General features: G+C 40.8%; 1 protein-coding gene and 1 long non-coding RNA gene across 2 annotated transcripts in view; one reads left to right on the top strand and one right to left on the bottom strand.

Annotated features, from left to right (window-relative positions):
* The window catches only part of LOC148155854 (uncharacterized), a 19650-nt gene extending 9680 nt beyond the window's left edge, over positions 1–9970 (top strand). Inside the window, exons 2-3 of the long non-coding RNA XR_015765113.1 lie at positions 6204–6653; positions 6808–9970. This is a non-coding gene — a long non-coding RNA (uncharacterized LOC148155854). The remainder of the gene's footprint in view (positions 1–6203; positions 6654–6807) is intronic.
* Positions 919–12308, bottom strand: capn12 (calpain 12). The gene is made up of 22 exons (XM_088011970.1): positions 11919–12308; positions 11634–11842; positions 11314–11383; positions 10609–10727; positions 6785–6918; positions 6470–6641; positions 6309–6392; positions 5127–5212; positions 4963–5040; positions 4722–4894; positions 4369–4640; positions 4114–4193; positions 3443–3565; positions 3154–3190; positions 3007–3078; positions 2872–2917; positions 2560–2621; positions 2360–2428; positions 2196–2274; positions 1980–2096; positions 1435–1487; positions 919–1339 (listed from the first exon to the last, which is right to left on the bottom strand). The coding sequence occupies exons 2-22, from the start codon at positions 11835–11837 to the stop codon at positions 1313–1315; spliced, it is 2157 nt and encodes a 718-aa protein (XP_087868096.1). The 5' UTR covers positions 11838–11842; positions 11919–12308; the 3' UTR covers positions 919–1312.
* Positions 12309–16872: the final 4564 nt, after the last annotated feature.

The following is a 16872-nucleotide window of genomic DNA, read 5'->3' on the forward strand; positions in this document are numbered from 1 at the left end:
AGGACTCTTGTTCATTTTCAGATTTCACTAAACAGTTGTGCTTCATCAGCTGGATTCGCACCATGATCCCCATAACAGAGAGCGAGCGAGCGCTAGGTGAGGCTTCCTGTTTTGAGACGTTTTTAAGCTGTGTGCTCCTCTCTTTCTGCTGGTGCCTTCCATTAATGACTTTAATTCTCAGCTTTGCAACCATACTCCCCCTTGGAACCCAAAGACCAACTATCATAAAACCTCTTCCTGGCAGGGTGTTTACCACACCCTGCCAGGAAGAGTGTGGGAATAGCGCTGCTACATCAGAAATTGCTATTAATTAAGATCAGAAACTAAAATGGTTTTTGGTCATTTTCAATAAAAATTGTGTGTGCGTAGTTCACGGTAGTGCCTTTGAGAATTAAATCTGTTTGTTTATAACCAGCTCTTCACTGGTCGTGACGTCTTTTTGTTTGGCATCTTTTTTCAGATCTTGAGAGTTGATGTTTTTAATAAAATAGTAAGAATGTAAATGGTTTACTTTTTTAAGACTTCTCTAGTTAAGAGAGGAAACTATCCGCTGTGGGACCATAACATTCAGGGGGTGTCGGGTGGGAGGGAGTGGGGGGGCCACACTGCTCTAGGATTGGCTGGTTTAAAAATGCCAGCCAATCATCTATCAAGTAGAATTAAACAAAGGTATTTCGGCTTATCGAGCTGCACTTTCTTTCAGACATTTTAGATATGCTCTACTAAAAAGAAAATAAATCAGCTAATTGGCAAAATTGTCCACAAATAATGTGGAGTTGAGCTCCAGGGAATCGGTGTGGGTCCTCCATGACATGCCGTCGTTAAGAGGTAAGAATTGGACAGAAAATTAGCAGAGAACAAAACAATGACGTCTAAAGAGTAAAAATATAACAAAAGTCTGTTTCAGGAGGAGCTCTATTGGTTTTAAAGGAAGAGTTGAAGACCTTTCCTAATTTTATTTAGATAGCAGAAAATGATGACAAATATAAAAAGCATGCATCAGGATTAACTGGCAAAAATCATGAAAACTTAAATCCAAGTCGGTTCAAAACTTGGAAGAAACAAAAATACTTGGTTATATTCAGTCGACTAAATAAGAAACACTAAAGTTTGAATATGAAAGTGGAAAGCTTGAAGCAGTCTATTTTTTTAATTACTCAGAAATATTTTACCACTCTAAAAGTTGTTGATACAAGAACAAGAAAACTTAAACGAAGAGAACTTTCCTTACAGAACACGTTACATTTTTGTTTTTTTCATCCCACCGACGGCTCGTCTCGCTCCACCTGTAGCTCGTCTTCGTGCTGCTCCTTTACAGAACCAGAAACTGAAGCAGCCACTGAGCAAAAAGGAGAGCAGAGAGCAGAAAGGTCCTGGTCAGCTCTCGCTGGTCAGCGTGAACTCGCGATGCGAGGAAAACGTTCGTCTACTCACGGAGTTGATGCCTCTGTCTTTCACCTCTGGGCTCGTCTCGGACTCAAACAGAGCTGAGGAGAAGGGAGGAACACATCACTGCATGTTGCGTCTTCTCAGAAAGAAGACACAAAAGAAAAATCATGCGCATGCTAATTAAATGTTCCAGGTAAAACACTAAACTGTAATGAACAGCTCAGAGAATGATTGACAGCGAGTTCTTAAGGAAAGCAGAAATGGAGACGTGTCTCAATTGCAGGGATATTTTCCAGGTACTACCCCGGTTCTCCGAGGCCCTTTACCCCCCTCCCCCCTCCTCTGTTTTCAATTTTACTTTGCGTTTAAAAGGTTTAAATTAAGTTACCAGGGGAGAAATTTATCCAGGAAACAAACCCTGGTATGTAGGATCTGTTTTACATTTACAAGGATGTTTTGGGCAAAGTTGTGTCAAGGAAAAAGTCTCCAACGAGAACAAGCAGCGTGTTCCAGCCTTGAATAGTCAAAGAGCAGCATTTGTTAGGTTGCGTGAGACCTATTCTACTTATTATTAACCAGGTGTGAGTTACCGAAGAGTTTGCGCAGCCTGGAGACGCAGGAGACGAAGCCACGGAAGGATAGGTGAGGCTCTCCGCTCACAAAGCGCTCAGAAAGGAGCTGGACCACCTTGCTGTCACACTTCATTCCTGGCAAACAAAAAGGACAAGGAGAGGTGCAAATGCAGCAGCAGAACGCATGTTGGGGTGCGTGTTGCTGCTGTTGTTGTTTGGAGTTCCCGTTCATACCGACTGCTTCCAGTGCCAAGCTGAGCTCGAAGGGGCTGATGCTTCCAGAAGAGTCCTCGTCGAACTGAACAAAGATGGACTGAAGAGGAAAGAGAAACATTAGCGACAGAAACACCACCTTCTTTTTCCTTCTTAAGTAACGACTCTTGAGGTGTGAGCTTCACCTGCAGAGCGCGCAGATCAGCCAGCACGGTCTCGGCTTGCTCACGACTGAGGGTGGAGCGCCCCTCGGTCTGCCGACAGAGTTAAGATGACAGCAGGAGGTGAAGTTATGAGTACAGAGACTGTTTGTGCACCTTAGTGAACCATCGGTGGCACAGGACTACAAAAAGACAGGAAGAGCGAGTGGAGGACAAAAGGATACATCCTCTCCGAAGATGATCTGCCTGCACGTCTCCATAGGCAGGTGGCAACTTTTGTCAAACACTGTTTTTGGGACAGAAAGATGGGACAGTGGTGAAAGACGACGACAAGTGTCTATATGTCACAGTCCCAAACCAAGATGAGTTTATTTTTGCCTCACTATAGCAACAAGCCACCGTCTAGACGGATGACCTCTGATTCCTCTCTTCATGTCATATTGCTACTTTGGCTCCATCTAGTGGCTAAAAAGAGCTACAGCAGCTTCCTTTGTGCAACAACAATGAGAACACCGCAATAAAATCACAGATCAAACCTGAGTTGATCAGCTTCATGATCTCTTGAGCGTTCAGCCTGTCATCCTGCGGGAGGAAAAACAAAAATCACAGTGAAATCCAAAACATTTTTTTTTTAATATATTGCCGAGGTCACAAAGGGGAGCAGCTCTTACTGGGCCGGCCTTCTCGTCAAAAGTCTTCTCAACTTTGGTTTGGTCCTCGGGGAGGACAGGAGCGGCCATAACCTGAGTGAAAGGCACAGTTCAACCCAGTTGGTCAGGAGGAATCCCTTGAAGCCGAGTGTGTGTGTGCAAACTCACTGGTAGGTAGTCAGAGGAGCAGGTAAAGTCCTGAACCCTGGACGTGACAGAAAACAGCAGTGAATCTCTTGAGAGCCGTTCTTTATTTGAAGCTCACGGCACACTGCAAGATTTTGTGCAAGAGTCCGACGTATTAATTTGACTTTAGCTTTTTCAATGAACAGTGTAGTCGCTGATGGTCCTCTGCCTGGTCAGGTCTTCATGTCCAACCCAGCTGGGTTGTGTGAACAGAACTTTATGACATTGACAAAAAAAACAAACAAACAAAAAAAAAGATCCTTCATCTCACCCAAGAGTGTTTCTTGTTTTGGAGAAAATGCGAATGAAGAACTCTCCCGGCTGGTTGGGCCGATAAGTGGATCCGACGATGATGTAGTGACCCGGATCCAGACGCAGCTTCCTCCAGACGCCCCTGTGGGTCCGAATCAAGAGGCATTTTATGAACAGTTCAGAGTACGGTGTAAAAGTTTTTAAGTCAGCCATGATTAGTTTAAAGCAGCAGCAAATGTTTAGAGAAAGATCATCAGAAAACTTTGAAAAGCGTAAAAAGCTTCTAGCAGCGTCCATTTTTTCTTGCTCATGAAAGCCAATGATCTCCACTTCAAACTTTTTAGATAACCTGAATTGATCTAAAACTTCAGGTTATCTTTTGAAAGCTTTGTTTTAAAACTGCGGTAGGCAGCAAAACAATAATTCAAGGTTGAATTTAGACAAACATTTTTGTCAGATTACCTTAATTTAACTATTTAAACTCCTCTTCTGTTATTTTTTTTATATTGTATTTGCAAAAAACCTGAGAAATATTAACGTTTCCAAACAAACATAATTGGCTCTGGATCTTCAGCTACTTCTGTATGTAGAGGTTGTGATTTTGAAAAAGTCTTTTCTCCTTGCTTTTGTACATTGAAGTTTAAATAAAGGTCTGCTCCAGATTTTCAGGCTAAAGGAAAACAGTCTCACCTCTGGGCCTTGTATGAACCAGAACGACCCACCGGACGGTTTTTCATGAAGAAGCTGCGGTCCAGGCAGGCGCCCTGCATCTACAAAGAGAAACAGACAAAAAAAACAATTAAAACTTTACAGAAATATGGCATGACTTGGATGTTACGTAAAGCAGATCATTTGTAACTTACCTCAGTGGGGACCTGAGAAAAAGAACAGCAACAGATGAGTTTACGGGAGAACATGAGCTCGGACGCCCTGGATGTGACGGACTCGTTTAGCTCTGACCTTGTAGACGTGGAAAGCGATGTACAGGAAGTTGATCTTGTCATTCTGCCGGCGGTTTTTCTGCAGCAGCTCCACCAGCACCGTGCAGTGCTTCGCTTTCTGCTTCTGCGTCTCGGTTTTGTTCTTCTCTTTCAGAACCTCGTCGCCCTTGTCGACCTCGTCCTCGTCGTTGTCGTCCTCCTCTTCTTCCTCATCGTCGTCTTCCTGGTCCTGCTCTCTGAGCACCAACTCGAACTGGGGGTTCTTCCAGAAGGACTCTGGTGTGAATTTAAAGAGGAAAGCAGCAGAGCTGTGGTGGGTGTGCGGACGGTTGAGGGCGGAGACCTGACCGGACGTACTGTTGTATTTGCGGCTGCCGCCAGCGGAGCTTCCCGGTAGCCAGGAGCCCTTGTGTTCGCTGATGGTCCAGGCAGACTGGCCGGTGGACGCGTCTCCGTCCTCCAGAGAGTCTGGACTCATGCTGCAGAGCTCCACAACGTTAAACATCGTGCTGAAGTCACCGGCACTGATCCTGAAACACAAGTTACAACCGGATCACCTGCCGCTCCCACGGGTTAGCGTTTAGTCTCTCCTCCGTACCAGAACTCCCCGTCTTCTTCCAGCTTGAGCTCGAGCCGCTGCTTCTCCGACTGCTCCGTGTCCTCCCACTCCTTGCACCTGCAGTGAGGGACACGTGCAGAGGAGAAACTCAGGCTGTGCAAACATCGAATGATCCGCTCCTCTCTGATTTGTCTCTTGCTCACTTGTCACTCCAGGAGCCGCAGAACTCAACAAAACCCCACGGGTTCCTCAGCTTCAGCAGCAGAACCTCCTCCGATCCTCTTGCTACCTGAAACATTAACAGGACGAGGAGGAATAAATGAAATCCAAACGCTTCACCGCAAAAAACACAAACTCCTACTTGATCCTTTTGTCCAGTTTCTAGTGCAAATATGTCAGTAGACATGAAATAATACGGAAAGGCAACTTTTCAGCAACATATAGGAGATTTAAGTAAATAATTAGCTAGTATTGCTAAAAGAAGTTCTAGTTCCACTGACATATTATTTCACTTATAACAAGACATGTTCCCCTTTAATAAGAGAAATCATCTACATGTGGAGCTAATACTTTTTCATCAATGTTAAGGAATTATTTACTTTAAAAAGCTCCTATATCTTGATAAAAAGTTACTTTTGAGTTACTTCTAAGATATTTGCACTAGAAACTAGAAAAAAATATTTCATATTTTTGCAGAGTTTCGAGAAGTCACATCAATGATAAAAAAACCCAGAAAATAAAATGAGCTTTGAGGTTGTGAGATAACCAGAATTCAGGTTAAGATGATTGCAATTAAATGATGGCAACACATTTAAACAGAGGTTCCTGTTGAAGATCATCATATAAAGTGCAATAAAAAATTTTAATGTTTGCTCAGAATATCTAACAAATATACTTTAATATAAGCAATTATTTATTTTATTGTTCCATGTTTTTTTTGTCAGTGTTTTTACAAATGTGACTTCATTAGAAAGATACTATTGAAACTTAATTTTTGCATTTTTTTTTTTATCGGTCCGATGTAAAACTCTAACCTTAAACGTCACATATTCATTAGCTGTGAGTGAAAATAAATCTTTTTTAACAGAAATAAAAGCTTGAAAACATCAAGCTTTTAAATTAAATGTAATTAAAGTCCATCATTTAGTGGATGGAGTTACGGAAATAGCAATGTTCTAATTTATCTGACATGACGGTACATCCTTTCATTTTGAAAATGTGTTAATGATATGTTAAAAGTTCCTTCTTTTTAATTTTACAATTTAAACATTTCGTTTCAGAATGAATATCTGAATCAGTACGAAGTTAGACGATTAAAAGAGGACTTGGAGGAATGTGAAAACTGCGTGGAGGTAAACCCAGACGGCAGCATGAGTTTTCCTGACCTTGTCTGTGTCCGTGATGGCGTAGGCGTGGCCCTTTACCAGCCCGTCCGCCGTCACCTTGCCGACCTCGCTGTAGCTCGAGGCCTGTTGAGGGACATAAAAGTTTCTCAGCGGGGAAAAGTCTCGTGTTCCAGCGGCGTGGCGCCAAACGCCCAGAGTACCTGGATGAAGCAGCTGAGCAGGCTCCCTCTGGACAGAGAGGCAGTCAGGATCCTCCAGAGGACCGGAGGGGTGCGGGACGTGACAGGGAGAGAGTACGCGATGCCTCCCGTGAAGTCCTCCATGCCCTCCGAGATGTTGCCGCCCTTCAGGCTCCCGTAGGACCCCACCAACCTGCGACAGAAGGTGAGGGGCGTTTATCTGCAGCGGCTGAGAGTTTGACTGCTGAAGGGACACACACACACACGCAGAGAGTGTGTGTGTGGGTGATCACAGTCATTACAGCACAGGAACATATGCTGCTAGTGGCAACTGACTTGGCATAGGCCTTCTCCACCAGGGCGCTCCAGAACTCGTTGCGGGTGCGAGAGTAGCTGAAGAGCAGACGGCCTTCGCGCACTGGCAGCCTGTCGTCCACAACCACCTCCACCCACTCACCATACTGCCAGAACTGCACAGAGAGACAGAGAGGAGGACTGGATGTGACGAGTCAGGAGGAATTACGCAGAGTGTGAACTTTGTGTTCAAAGCCCCGATTTGTCCTGCACGAACACTGTAAACAACAATAACGATATTTTACAAATTTAAAAAGTTTGTTAGAAATATGTCAGAGAAGGACGCCCCTTCTCTGACATACCTGTTTCTCTCAGGTATTTTCATCAAAATACCTGAGAGAAACAAAGTTGCTGAATCATACTGCTTGTAGACAAACTCTGACGCTTATTCTGAATTTGCATGCAAAGGCGAGCTGACTTTTTTGGGTTAAAGCGCGTCTGAAAATAATGAAACCGTATTAAGGCAGGTTTCTCAGTCGCTCTGTATTTGTACATCTTCCCATCTGGTCTGATCAGCTTCCCTGTGATGTCTAATATATATATATATATATATATATATATATATATATATATATATATATATATATATATATATATATATATATATATAAATCACCACAGCATGATGCTGTCACATTGCACTCATCAAAATGTAATGTTTGTTACTGTGTGATGTTTTCTGTGGCTTTGTATTTTTTGTGTTTTTATGACGTCAAGCACTTTGGACTTTATTGTTGCTGAAATGTGCTACACGAATAAACTTGATTGATTCATTGCGGTAATATATAATAAGCATACATGTTTATTACTTATTTAAGAAAATAAAGGCTTCAGAGTTACAAAAAAAATTTACATATCCAATAAAAATCAAAAACATTAAACTGCAGACAGATGGGTGCTTTACATACTAATGTTTTAGACAAGATGTGTGGATTGTGTTTTATGTTGAAAGAATGCTTAATGAAACTAATCAAATTGAAAACAGCTAATTTAATACCTAAATAATGTGAGACTTGGGTTTCTGGGAGTAGCTCAGAGCAGGCCTGGACTGGTCTTCAGTGACTGCTGCTGTGTGTGGTCCTGCCTGGCGTTACTCACACTGTTGGGACATAAACCTGTTTGGATGATGAAACTCTGAGGGAAACACTATTGGCAAGTCGCTGCGTCCGAATACAGCAGCAGTAGCAGTGAGATTCACATTAGAATAAATCTCTGGGAACTTTCTGCAGGTCCTCCGGAGTAATGGACACACACCTGTAAAGCGAGTGTGTGTGTGTGTGTATGTGTGTGCATGTGAGTGGGTTTTTTTCCCAGGAGGTACCACTCTGTGCACGTCCTGGCGGCTCTCTGCGGGTGAAACGAGCCTCAGTCCTGCTTGTTCAGTCACGCCACATTCTCCCCTCTGAAGGTCCAAAAGCTCCGGGGGGTGAAATCATCGCTCCTCCGTCTGCTTGTTTTTGTGAACGCGAGACGTCTACCGAGATTAATTTCATTGATCTGAGCTGGTCGGAGCCAGAGAATGTTGACTTTAACTACAATGTCTTATGAGCTGATAAGAGTTTATGCTTTTCTCTGACAGAGCGATTGCTCACAGATGAGTTGATACCTGTTCAAAGCTGCTGTGTCAGCAGCCAGAGGAGCAGACATCAGATTACGCTTCTCTGAAATGACGGAGCCAAATCTGATAAAATGTTAATAAATTGAAAGAATCTGTTACCTGAAGCAAACGGGAGATTTATCATTATTCATAAATCAAACGTAATTGTTTATGAATAAACAGTCTGCTGATACCGTGCAAAAATATGAACTCATCTCTGATTGTTTATGTTTTGTTTACGTGGAGCTAAACTATCTCATAACTTAAACTGTTGATGGATGCTGAACGTTATGGTCACTTTTTACTCTTCTTCTGCCCAAGCTAAGAAAATCCAAGAACTGATGGTGAAGATCACCTCAAAGGGAACAAAAACGTTGGTTTACACACCAGTTTCATTGGGATGTCAGGTATTTTCATGTTCATACTCTGAATTACTTAAATTAAATTGCATTAAGTTTCAGAAAGGTTGATTTAAACTTCATCGGTCGTGACAGGAATTCAGTTTCAGGTTTTTAAAGTATTCATAAGAATAAATGTCGTCTACCTTTTTTTTTTTTTTTTTTTTACATATTTAAGAAACCATATATTAACTATACTGCCAAGTAATACAATCATTTGCCTTTACACAGGTCTGAACATGAGGAACATTTCCTTCTTAATCGTCAGGATTTCATACCAGACCTCACATTTACAGCTTAAACTCGTCCAGGAATATTTTCTACAATCTTTAAGAGAAATGTTGACCATTCTTTCAGAAGAGTATCAGTGAGGTCAGACACTGATGTTGGACGAGAATGCCAAGACTCTGGGTTGAGGTCGGAGGGCAGCTGTTTGTGTTTTGATCCATTTTTTTTTGTTGTTGTTTATTTACGTTGTTTGAGTTCATTATTGTTTTAACGTTGTCGTCATATAGTTTCATCTTTTTGCATTTTGCTTCTAATTAATTTTTATGCTCTATTCTTTGTGCATTTGACACTTTAACAAATATTTGTTGAAGCCGTCTGCAAGATGCTGGACTTTATCCACCTGTGGTTGTGGGAGAAATTTATTTTTTTTCTGCCAGGGACAGTAAATGATATTTTGTTTTAAAAAACCGGCTCTTCAGATGTTATTTTTGAATTCCAGTTTAAATCTTATTTTAAATAACCAGATAATTGTGGAGGATGCTGTTTGTATGGGCTCAGGTTGGCACCAATGTTGGCTTAAAAAGTCTAAATCAAACATTTCATCTTCACCTATGAGACCTTTTGTTGTTGTTGTGTTTCATTTTTCAGAATTTGCCAGTCATTTTCCAACATTTAACAGTGACGTGCATCGTGGTTGTACAATTGTGCAAACTGATGATGACCAATAATTAACCGTAATTAATTTGTCTCTTTTCACAGCTAAATGTGTTTCTAGTGTAACTCAAAGGTCTGACAGTAAAACCATCTAGAGAGATTTCCTTTCCACTAAATCAGTTAAACTTTTTGAAAATAAATCTAATTATTTCTTGACTTTTGTTTTGTTTCTGTTCTTCATGCTGCCCCTAAATTCAGGATGATGTTTAATAAAACTGCAGTCATCAACTCCATGCGTTAGTGTTGCTGTTGTTGTCTTTAATTAAACATTAAACGATTTTCTGATCATTGCTTCAGAGTTGTGGTGATAATGTTGTAAGTTCTGGCTGCTTTTAAGTTTCATTAATGAAACTGAACTGAATGTGTTGTTCAGGCTCTCAAATTAAATTGCCATAGTGGTTTTATTATTATTGTTGTTGTTATTATTAGTTAGTATTGTTATTATTATCAGCAGTAGTGGTGATTGTTGAAGTTTCATTAGTAGTTATGGTTTAAGTAAATAAATGCATAAGTAACCTTTTTAATAGAAGCAGTAGATTTTGAAAGTAATTAAACATACGTTGTTATTATTAATATTATTATTGTTTGTTGGTTTTTTTGTGCTAATTGTCATTAACATAAATAAGTAGACGGAGTAGCTGTAGCATCTATTACTGCTGCATTCTGAGTGGTAGAATAGTTTTGTATTAGTAATAAAATCTTTGGTGATTGATTTTATCATTTTTCCTTCAGAGTGGTTCAGTTCATTTTTCTTAAATTTGACCTTGTTTGTCACCAGCGCTGAGTTTGAAGCTGAGGAAAAGCAACAAAGCAAAAAAAAAAACAGGAGGCGATTAAAGATGGCGGTCGGGGCGTGAGTCTTGACTCACCCTGAAATGGAAGATCCCTGCGTACGAGTCCGACAGGCTCTGGTTGGGGGGAACCACCTTAGCAAAGAGCTTCGAATGGACGGTGAGCGCGGAGAGGGCAGCCAGCAGCCAGCAGTCACCTGGTGAATGAAACAAGCGCACAGTCCAGTACGAAGCAACGGCATCTCTAGATTTCTGGTATTAGTCTAAAAGCGATTGCATGTTTTTATATTTTGTTTGTAACACGATCCAGGGCAATACAATAAACCACATTCCTCCCCGACAGCAAACATCTGTTCTGTCGCCAGCGATGCTGCAGGAACCGTCTGCATCTGCGCGAATCTCAAGTTTTAAAGGAAACCACATGGTTGAAGAATTGGCTGCAGGAGGTGACTGATGTGTTATTAGACATATTTACACATGACTGGAGACCAAACTCTTCATTCCACAAATCCCATCAATGGAGACAATTTGATGCTGTGCAGAAAACTTTTATTATTATCATTATTAATAATTGTTTATAGAAAACAGGGCCAGTAAAATCAAGGGGATACAAAGGACTGGTCCAGTCCAAGAAATACTTCTGTCTCCTTCTTTGCCAATAAGAACAAGCTGGATGTTCTCAAACTGTCTGACTGTTTTAAGCTCATAATTCATGGATTTAAATCCTCCATGGCATTATGCAACATCAGTTTATAAGAAATCCATTGTGATTGGTGCTCTTACCCAGTTGGCCCTGACAGATATCTGTGGTCCCAATGGTGTCCTCCACAAATAAGGCATCTGCACTGATTTCCTTAAGAAAAGCAACAACTGCAACTGAGACCATGAGTGACTTGGTAAGAAGTCCAGACGGACTTTAAAAATGCTAAAATACAGTTTTTGGGGAGATAAGTGGAGATTTTGGGGAAAAATGTTATATCAAATTTAACTGACAAATTTGGGCAAAGTTTTTAAATGTGAAAAGATCTTGGCAAAACATTAGAAATACACTCTTAATTGGGTTTCATTTGTTAAAAATATAACATAATTTATGGCAGTCACACCTTGGGTCGCTTCCATTTGATCTCCTTCGCTGGGTTTGGATCTTTGGGCATCCCGATGGACTTCTGCTCAGCAGGAAATGTGGGGTCAACAAACAGCTTCTTGTCCTTCAGACACTCCTGCAGCAGAGCGTCGAAGTCCTGGTTCTGGAACTTCACCGGGTTGTCGATGGAGCCGAGAGGGGCCGCAGCGGCGTCAGAAGCCATGTTGCCTGCAGGAGGAGGGAAACGCAACTGGTGAAAGATGCAAACTGAGAGCGGCTGGCATTTAAAAAGAAGAGTACACACCCACCGGATCCAAGGAGCGCCTCCCCGGCTCGGTCCTGACCAGAAAGGAATGCAGAGAGGCCCCGGGGCCCCAGCGGAGCTGGAGTCCTGGTAATGACTCGGTGCCAACGAGGGCTTTGATCTTTCTAATTTGACATCCACCATCACCTGAGCGGACAGGAAGAAGATGTAAAAATAACAGTCCTACCGTTAAGAGGCACTTCTTCCAGTTTCCTCCTTAACTCAGCTTTTCCTTCTTGTTTCTGTGTCTTAGATCCAGGGCAGGTAGATCCAGCTCAGGGTGTTTCTGTGAGATGATCTACACCCAGATTCCCAGAAAATACAGATACCTGTTTTTTCATGTTTAAAATCTGATCCTTGCAGCTTGAACGCCACACCCACAAATAGAAATAATAATAATAAAAAAAAACCTTTACTTGAGTATTCAATGGACAGAGAAACAGCAATCTACAAATGAAATTTGATGTTTTTATTTCATACTTCACTTTTTAGGGTAATTAGATGCGTGTTTGTGATCCATCGCTTCCCCTGGGGCGAAATAAGAGGTGACACGTTCTCTTCAAAAGGGGAAAGATGAGCGGATGTGTCATGGAAAACTGGAGCAGAGCGGCATCTTGGGGCTCCAAGACAATCATTAGGTGACATCTACATACGAACCAGCTGTTTGGTTGTGACGCCAAAGGGAATAAGTGTCTGTTCAGGACGTTAAGAGATGTGAGGGGAAAAAAGTAATGCAGCCTCATGTTGGTAGAGAGTGGCATCATTCAGTGATGAAAGTGAAAACCATATTGACCTTAGATAACACAGGGTAGAACAGAATATATAAAAAGGAAAGAACAGGATTAAGAACAGTAATTATGGTACTGTGCACATTAAGGACAATATCATGATATAAAAATAGTGTGCGGTTATCAGAAATGTTCTCTCATCCAAGGGATCTGCAACTGGGTAGGATAATTTTTATCTTTTTTTTTTTATGTACATAATCTGAATTTGCATTTGTCCATCAAAAGTCTAACAGACAATTTACAATATATGAGAAACAACAACTGTACAGAAAATCAGAGGTGATAAAGACGAGTAGAAATGGTACTTGAAGTGACTAAAACTGAGCAAATAGCAGCACAAATGCCAGCATGGATTGTTTTCACTGGGAGCAGTGATGGTTACCCGCTGCTGGGAGGAAGGATCTGCGGCAGCGCTCCTTTGTGCTTTTAGGATGCAGCAGTCGGTCACTGAAGGAGCTCTTTAGCAAGGATTATTTTACCCAGAATCCTTCTGTATCCCACCAGCCGTTCTAGAAAAGATGACAAGGTTATGTCCACATTGTTTTAGCTAAAACATAAAAGATTTCTAAGATTAAACTCGTTTATAAGGAAGAATGTAAATCAACCTTTCACCCTGAGGAAACTCTCCAGCTTTTATAAGACTCACATTAATCTGCTTATTAAAAATCACACCATGTTTGATTATTTCCCCCAGTATGAAGTTTGATTTTTTATATTTAATTTAATTTGCACCTGGACTTCAGGTCACATATATTTAAAACTTCAGCAGCTTTAAAAGACCTAAAGACATTCCCAGAGGTGAGTAGTAACTAATTACATTTACTCATCTTATTATTTTCATTTTGGTCGATAAAATACCATGATTTGTACACAGCTTTGTATTTTTGTCTTTCTGATGACAATGTTCCAAATATCAAATCAGATATCAGTATTTGAGTCGTCTTTTTTCCAAATAGATTTTTTTTACTAATACTTGTGTAGTTTAGTTTCTTGGGCAGCTACTTTTCTTTACTTTTACTCCAGTAAAAGTATGTTGAAGTAGAGCTATTCTGACTCAGTACAATTGTTTTTTTGTCTTCTTCTCTCTGCAAGTTTCTCTATCGGAGACCAAATAAACAAAACAGGTTGCAGTTCCATAAAACAAGCAGCAGGGGGCGGTCTTCTCCACCGGCAGACCCGCACCATGTGGCAGCTAATGGTAACATGACTATTAGGTTTTTGTAAACCAGCGTAACGCGGTACTTTCACTGTCGCTGTTGAATTATTGAATATCTGATTTAAAAACAAAATTAAATACAAGATAAATATCATAAACAGATTTTACCCTTTTCCCCCTGTTTGCACTGCTGGTGAAAAGCTACTCGGCGCCAACTTTTTATCAAATGTTTTCTCTTGGAATATAAATGTGTTATTGTAGAAATGTGTGCTGTATGAAGGTATTAAAGGGTGAAATTGTAAAGCTATTATCCACTTTATAGCTAAAACTGACCTAAGTTTTCTTCATGGTCTAAGATAAAATGTATCAGGCCTTAAAAAAAAACTATCTAGATTATATATGGCCTTTGTGCTAAATCAAAGACAGAAATGCAGTGGTGTACAGACACACTGTGGTCTACTGTAGTTCAGCACTGTACTACACATTTTCAGCTAAATGTAATTTGGGAATCACTCTGCTGGAGCTGAAATATTGGTTTCTGTGTGTCAAACCCTGTTTCATCTCCTATTTGTCTTCCATTCACAAACTAAAGGAAATATACTGTGTCTTTGTTATGACATCCTGCAACATAAGGATCCACTCACAGTAAAGTATTATATACAATTCAGTTATGTTTATTTATATAGAGTCAATTCACAAGGTCCTTTACCAAAACAGGTCAATCCAATTGAATCACAGATGTTTGATCATCGTTGTCAACCAGTGCTGTCAAGTTCATACTGGTTCAAATGTTTTCTGTCTAAGGAAACCCGGCAGATTTGATTTGCAGTGAATGAAGCTGGGTTTTGTGTTGAGCTCCGGAAACTCTCCTGTCTAAAAAGTTCACAGGTCACAGTTAGAAACAAGAATGAATACCTAAAACAGTCACATATCCTGGACTAATTAGAAAAAGCAACCAGAGTCTAAAGAGGACAACTTCTGATCAAAACTCGCTTTAAAAGACTTTTAAAAATCAGGCACCGTGGAAGCAGAGCACAGTAAAAGCAGAACTATGTGCTTAATAAAACACATAAAATGTTTCACAAATATTTGTGATCTTGGTTTTTGATCCACTGCACCAACTCTGCTTCCTAATAAACCACTTAGAGCCATTTTCTCAAACTGGCTACAGGATGTTTCTGTGGTGGATGTTACAAACACGCAAAATATATTCAGGATTAAATTGTCTGCAAGACAAACAAGAAAGAATCAAATTAGATGTAAGCTTCATGAGAACCAACGACCAAGAAGATGAGCAGCTGAGTCACATTTTTCTTTGCTTTTTGAGACACTTCTCCAAAGAAAAGTAGAATGAAGACACTTCCTGCTTTGATCTGTGCTTTTTCACTTTTTGAAAACAGAGAAAGACTCGATTGATTAAAAATGATCACAACTTCAGATAAGCTGCTCTTTTCTACGTTGAGATCAGAGTTGCCAAGTTTCCTCCAACGTTCCCTCTTCAGGGATTATTTCATTGACTGAAATGTGAATTAAAACACCGGTCTATCAATCAATTATGCAATGCCACTAGGTGGGAATTTTACTTTGTTTCTTTTGTTTCAATGACGTACCGTGAACTGAGTCAAAATCCTTTGCAGAATATCATCTTCTAATTTATAACCAGCAGTTTTTAAATACTGCTGTTTATAGCTATTTTCAACAAATGACAAGACAGTAATCAAGTGTTTTGACAAACCAGCCCATTATCAGAGTACTCATCAGTACTTTTGCTCTGTAAATAGTTACAGGAAGTCGCGGTCAGGACATCTTATGAGCTGGGGGCCGGACTAAAACGATCCGAAGTGCAGCTTTAGCGGCACTCAGTATGGTCAGCAAGGCTTTCTACCCAGGGCAGCACAGACTGTGGGGCACCACAAAATGAAAGACATAAGACAGTAGGTAATGCAATTTGGCATGACTTAGTACTAAATTAATGAGTTATTTTTTAATACAGCTGAATTACTCTGCAAAGAGTGGATAATATTTAAACTCCAGTTTAAGATCCATGAAATCGTTATTTTAGTAAGAAGACACAAGAAATGTGTGATTGTACAACCTTTAGATTGAAAGTGAAAGTAAAATGTCAAAATCAGTTCATGTGATATGATTGTTGTTTTGCAGGATTAACTTTTCTGGGGAAGCGAGGGAATGTCTGTCGGCGTTCGGGACAGCAGAAGGGAGGCTCCATTTGGCAATGACCGTCGTATTTGTCCGTCTGTAAGTTGGGACGGCTGGTCAGCTCCAGTACAAACCAGTGTCCTGTCCAGACCCCTTCATCATACGCTCGATTTCACCAAAGCGGTCAGACTGACCTGGACTAAACAAACTGGAAGAATAGCGACACAGATCCGCCTAATGGTCGCCGTTTAACTCCATTCATCGTCTCTCCATTATGTCCGTTCCCTCTTTGAGGATAGGATTATACGCGGCCTCAGTCACAAAGGTCAGAGGGCCGAGCAGACACTCCCACACCTCCGTGACCCGCTCTGATCCCACGACCTCGGCACCAGCGGGCCCCCGCTCCCGGACCCAGCTCTCCCTCCCTGCCAGTTGACCGGCTTTGTCCTGTTTGTCCCGACCCGTTTTCTGCCGTATCACTCACGCACATCACAGCAAGCTGAACAATCAGGGGATGGAAACTTGATTACTGAGCGGCAACACCGCAATCCACACAACACGCAAACAACAGCAAGAAAAAAATGAATTTTCAATGCAATTATTCTGTTTTATGATCTTTTACTCCATTTAACTGGACTGAATTCAATCATTTCCCATATCTTGATAATTTCCTGCATTGCTTCTTCGCTTTTGTGTTGGATCTTATTTCTGTCTCAGTATGTGTATTAAACATTTATTCACTCACTTAGCAAACAAACAAAGTAGTCAAGCTTTTTAATTTGGTAGACTGGAAAATCATCTCCAATAGATAAAGGAACATTTCGTGTACATTTTCATAATATTCCTGTAGAGC

Source organism: Poecilia mexicana, unplaced genomic scaffold (genome assembly GCF_051168715.1).
Source record: "Poecilia mexicana isolate PSO_F unplaced genomic scaffold, ASM5116871v1 scaffold_13, whole genome shotgun sequence".
Taxonomy (NCBI): domain Eukaryota; kingdom Metazoa; phylum Chordata; class Actinopteri; order Cyprinodontiformes; family Poeciliidae; genus Poecilia; species Poecilia mexicana.

Coding starts and splice junctions, on each gene's coding strand:
- capn12 (XM_088011970.1), bottom strand. CDS start 11,837: ATGGCTTCTGACGCCGCTGCGGCCCCTCTCGGCTCCATCGACAACCCG. Junction 5,213..6,308: donor CCATCACGGACACAGACAAG/GTCAGGAAAACT, acceptor TTAATGTTTCAG/GTAGCAAGAGGATCGGAGGA. Junction 2,275..2,359: donor CTGATCTGCGCGCTCTGCAG/GTGAAGCTCACA, acceptor TTTCCTCTTCAG/TCCATCTTTGTTCAGTTCGA.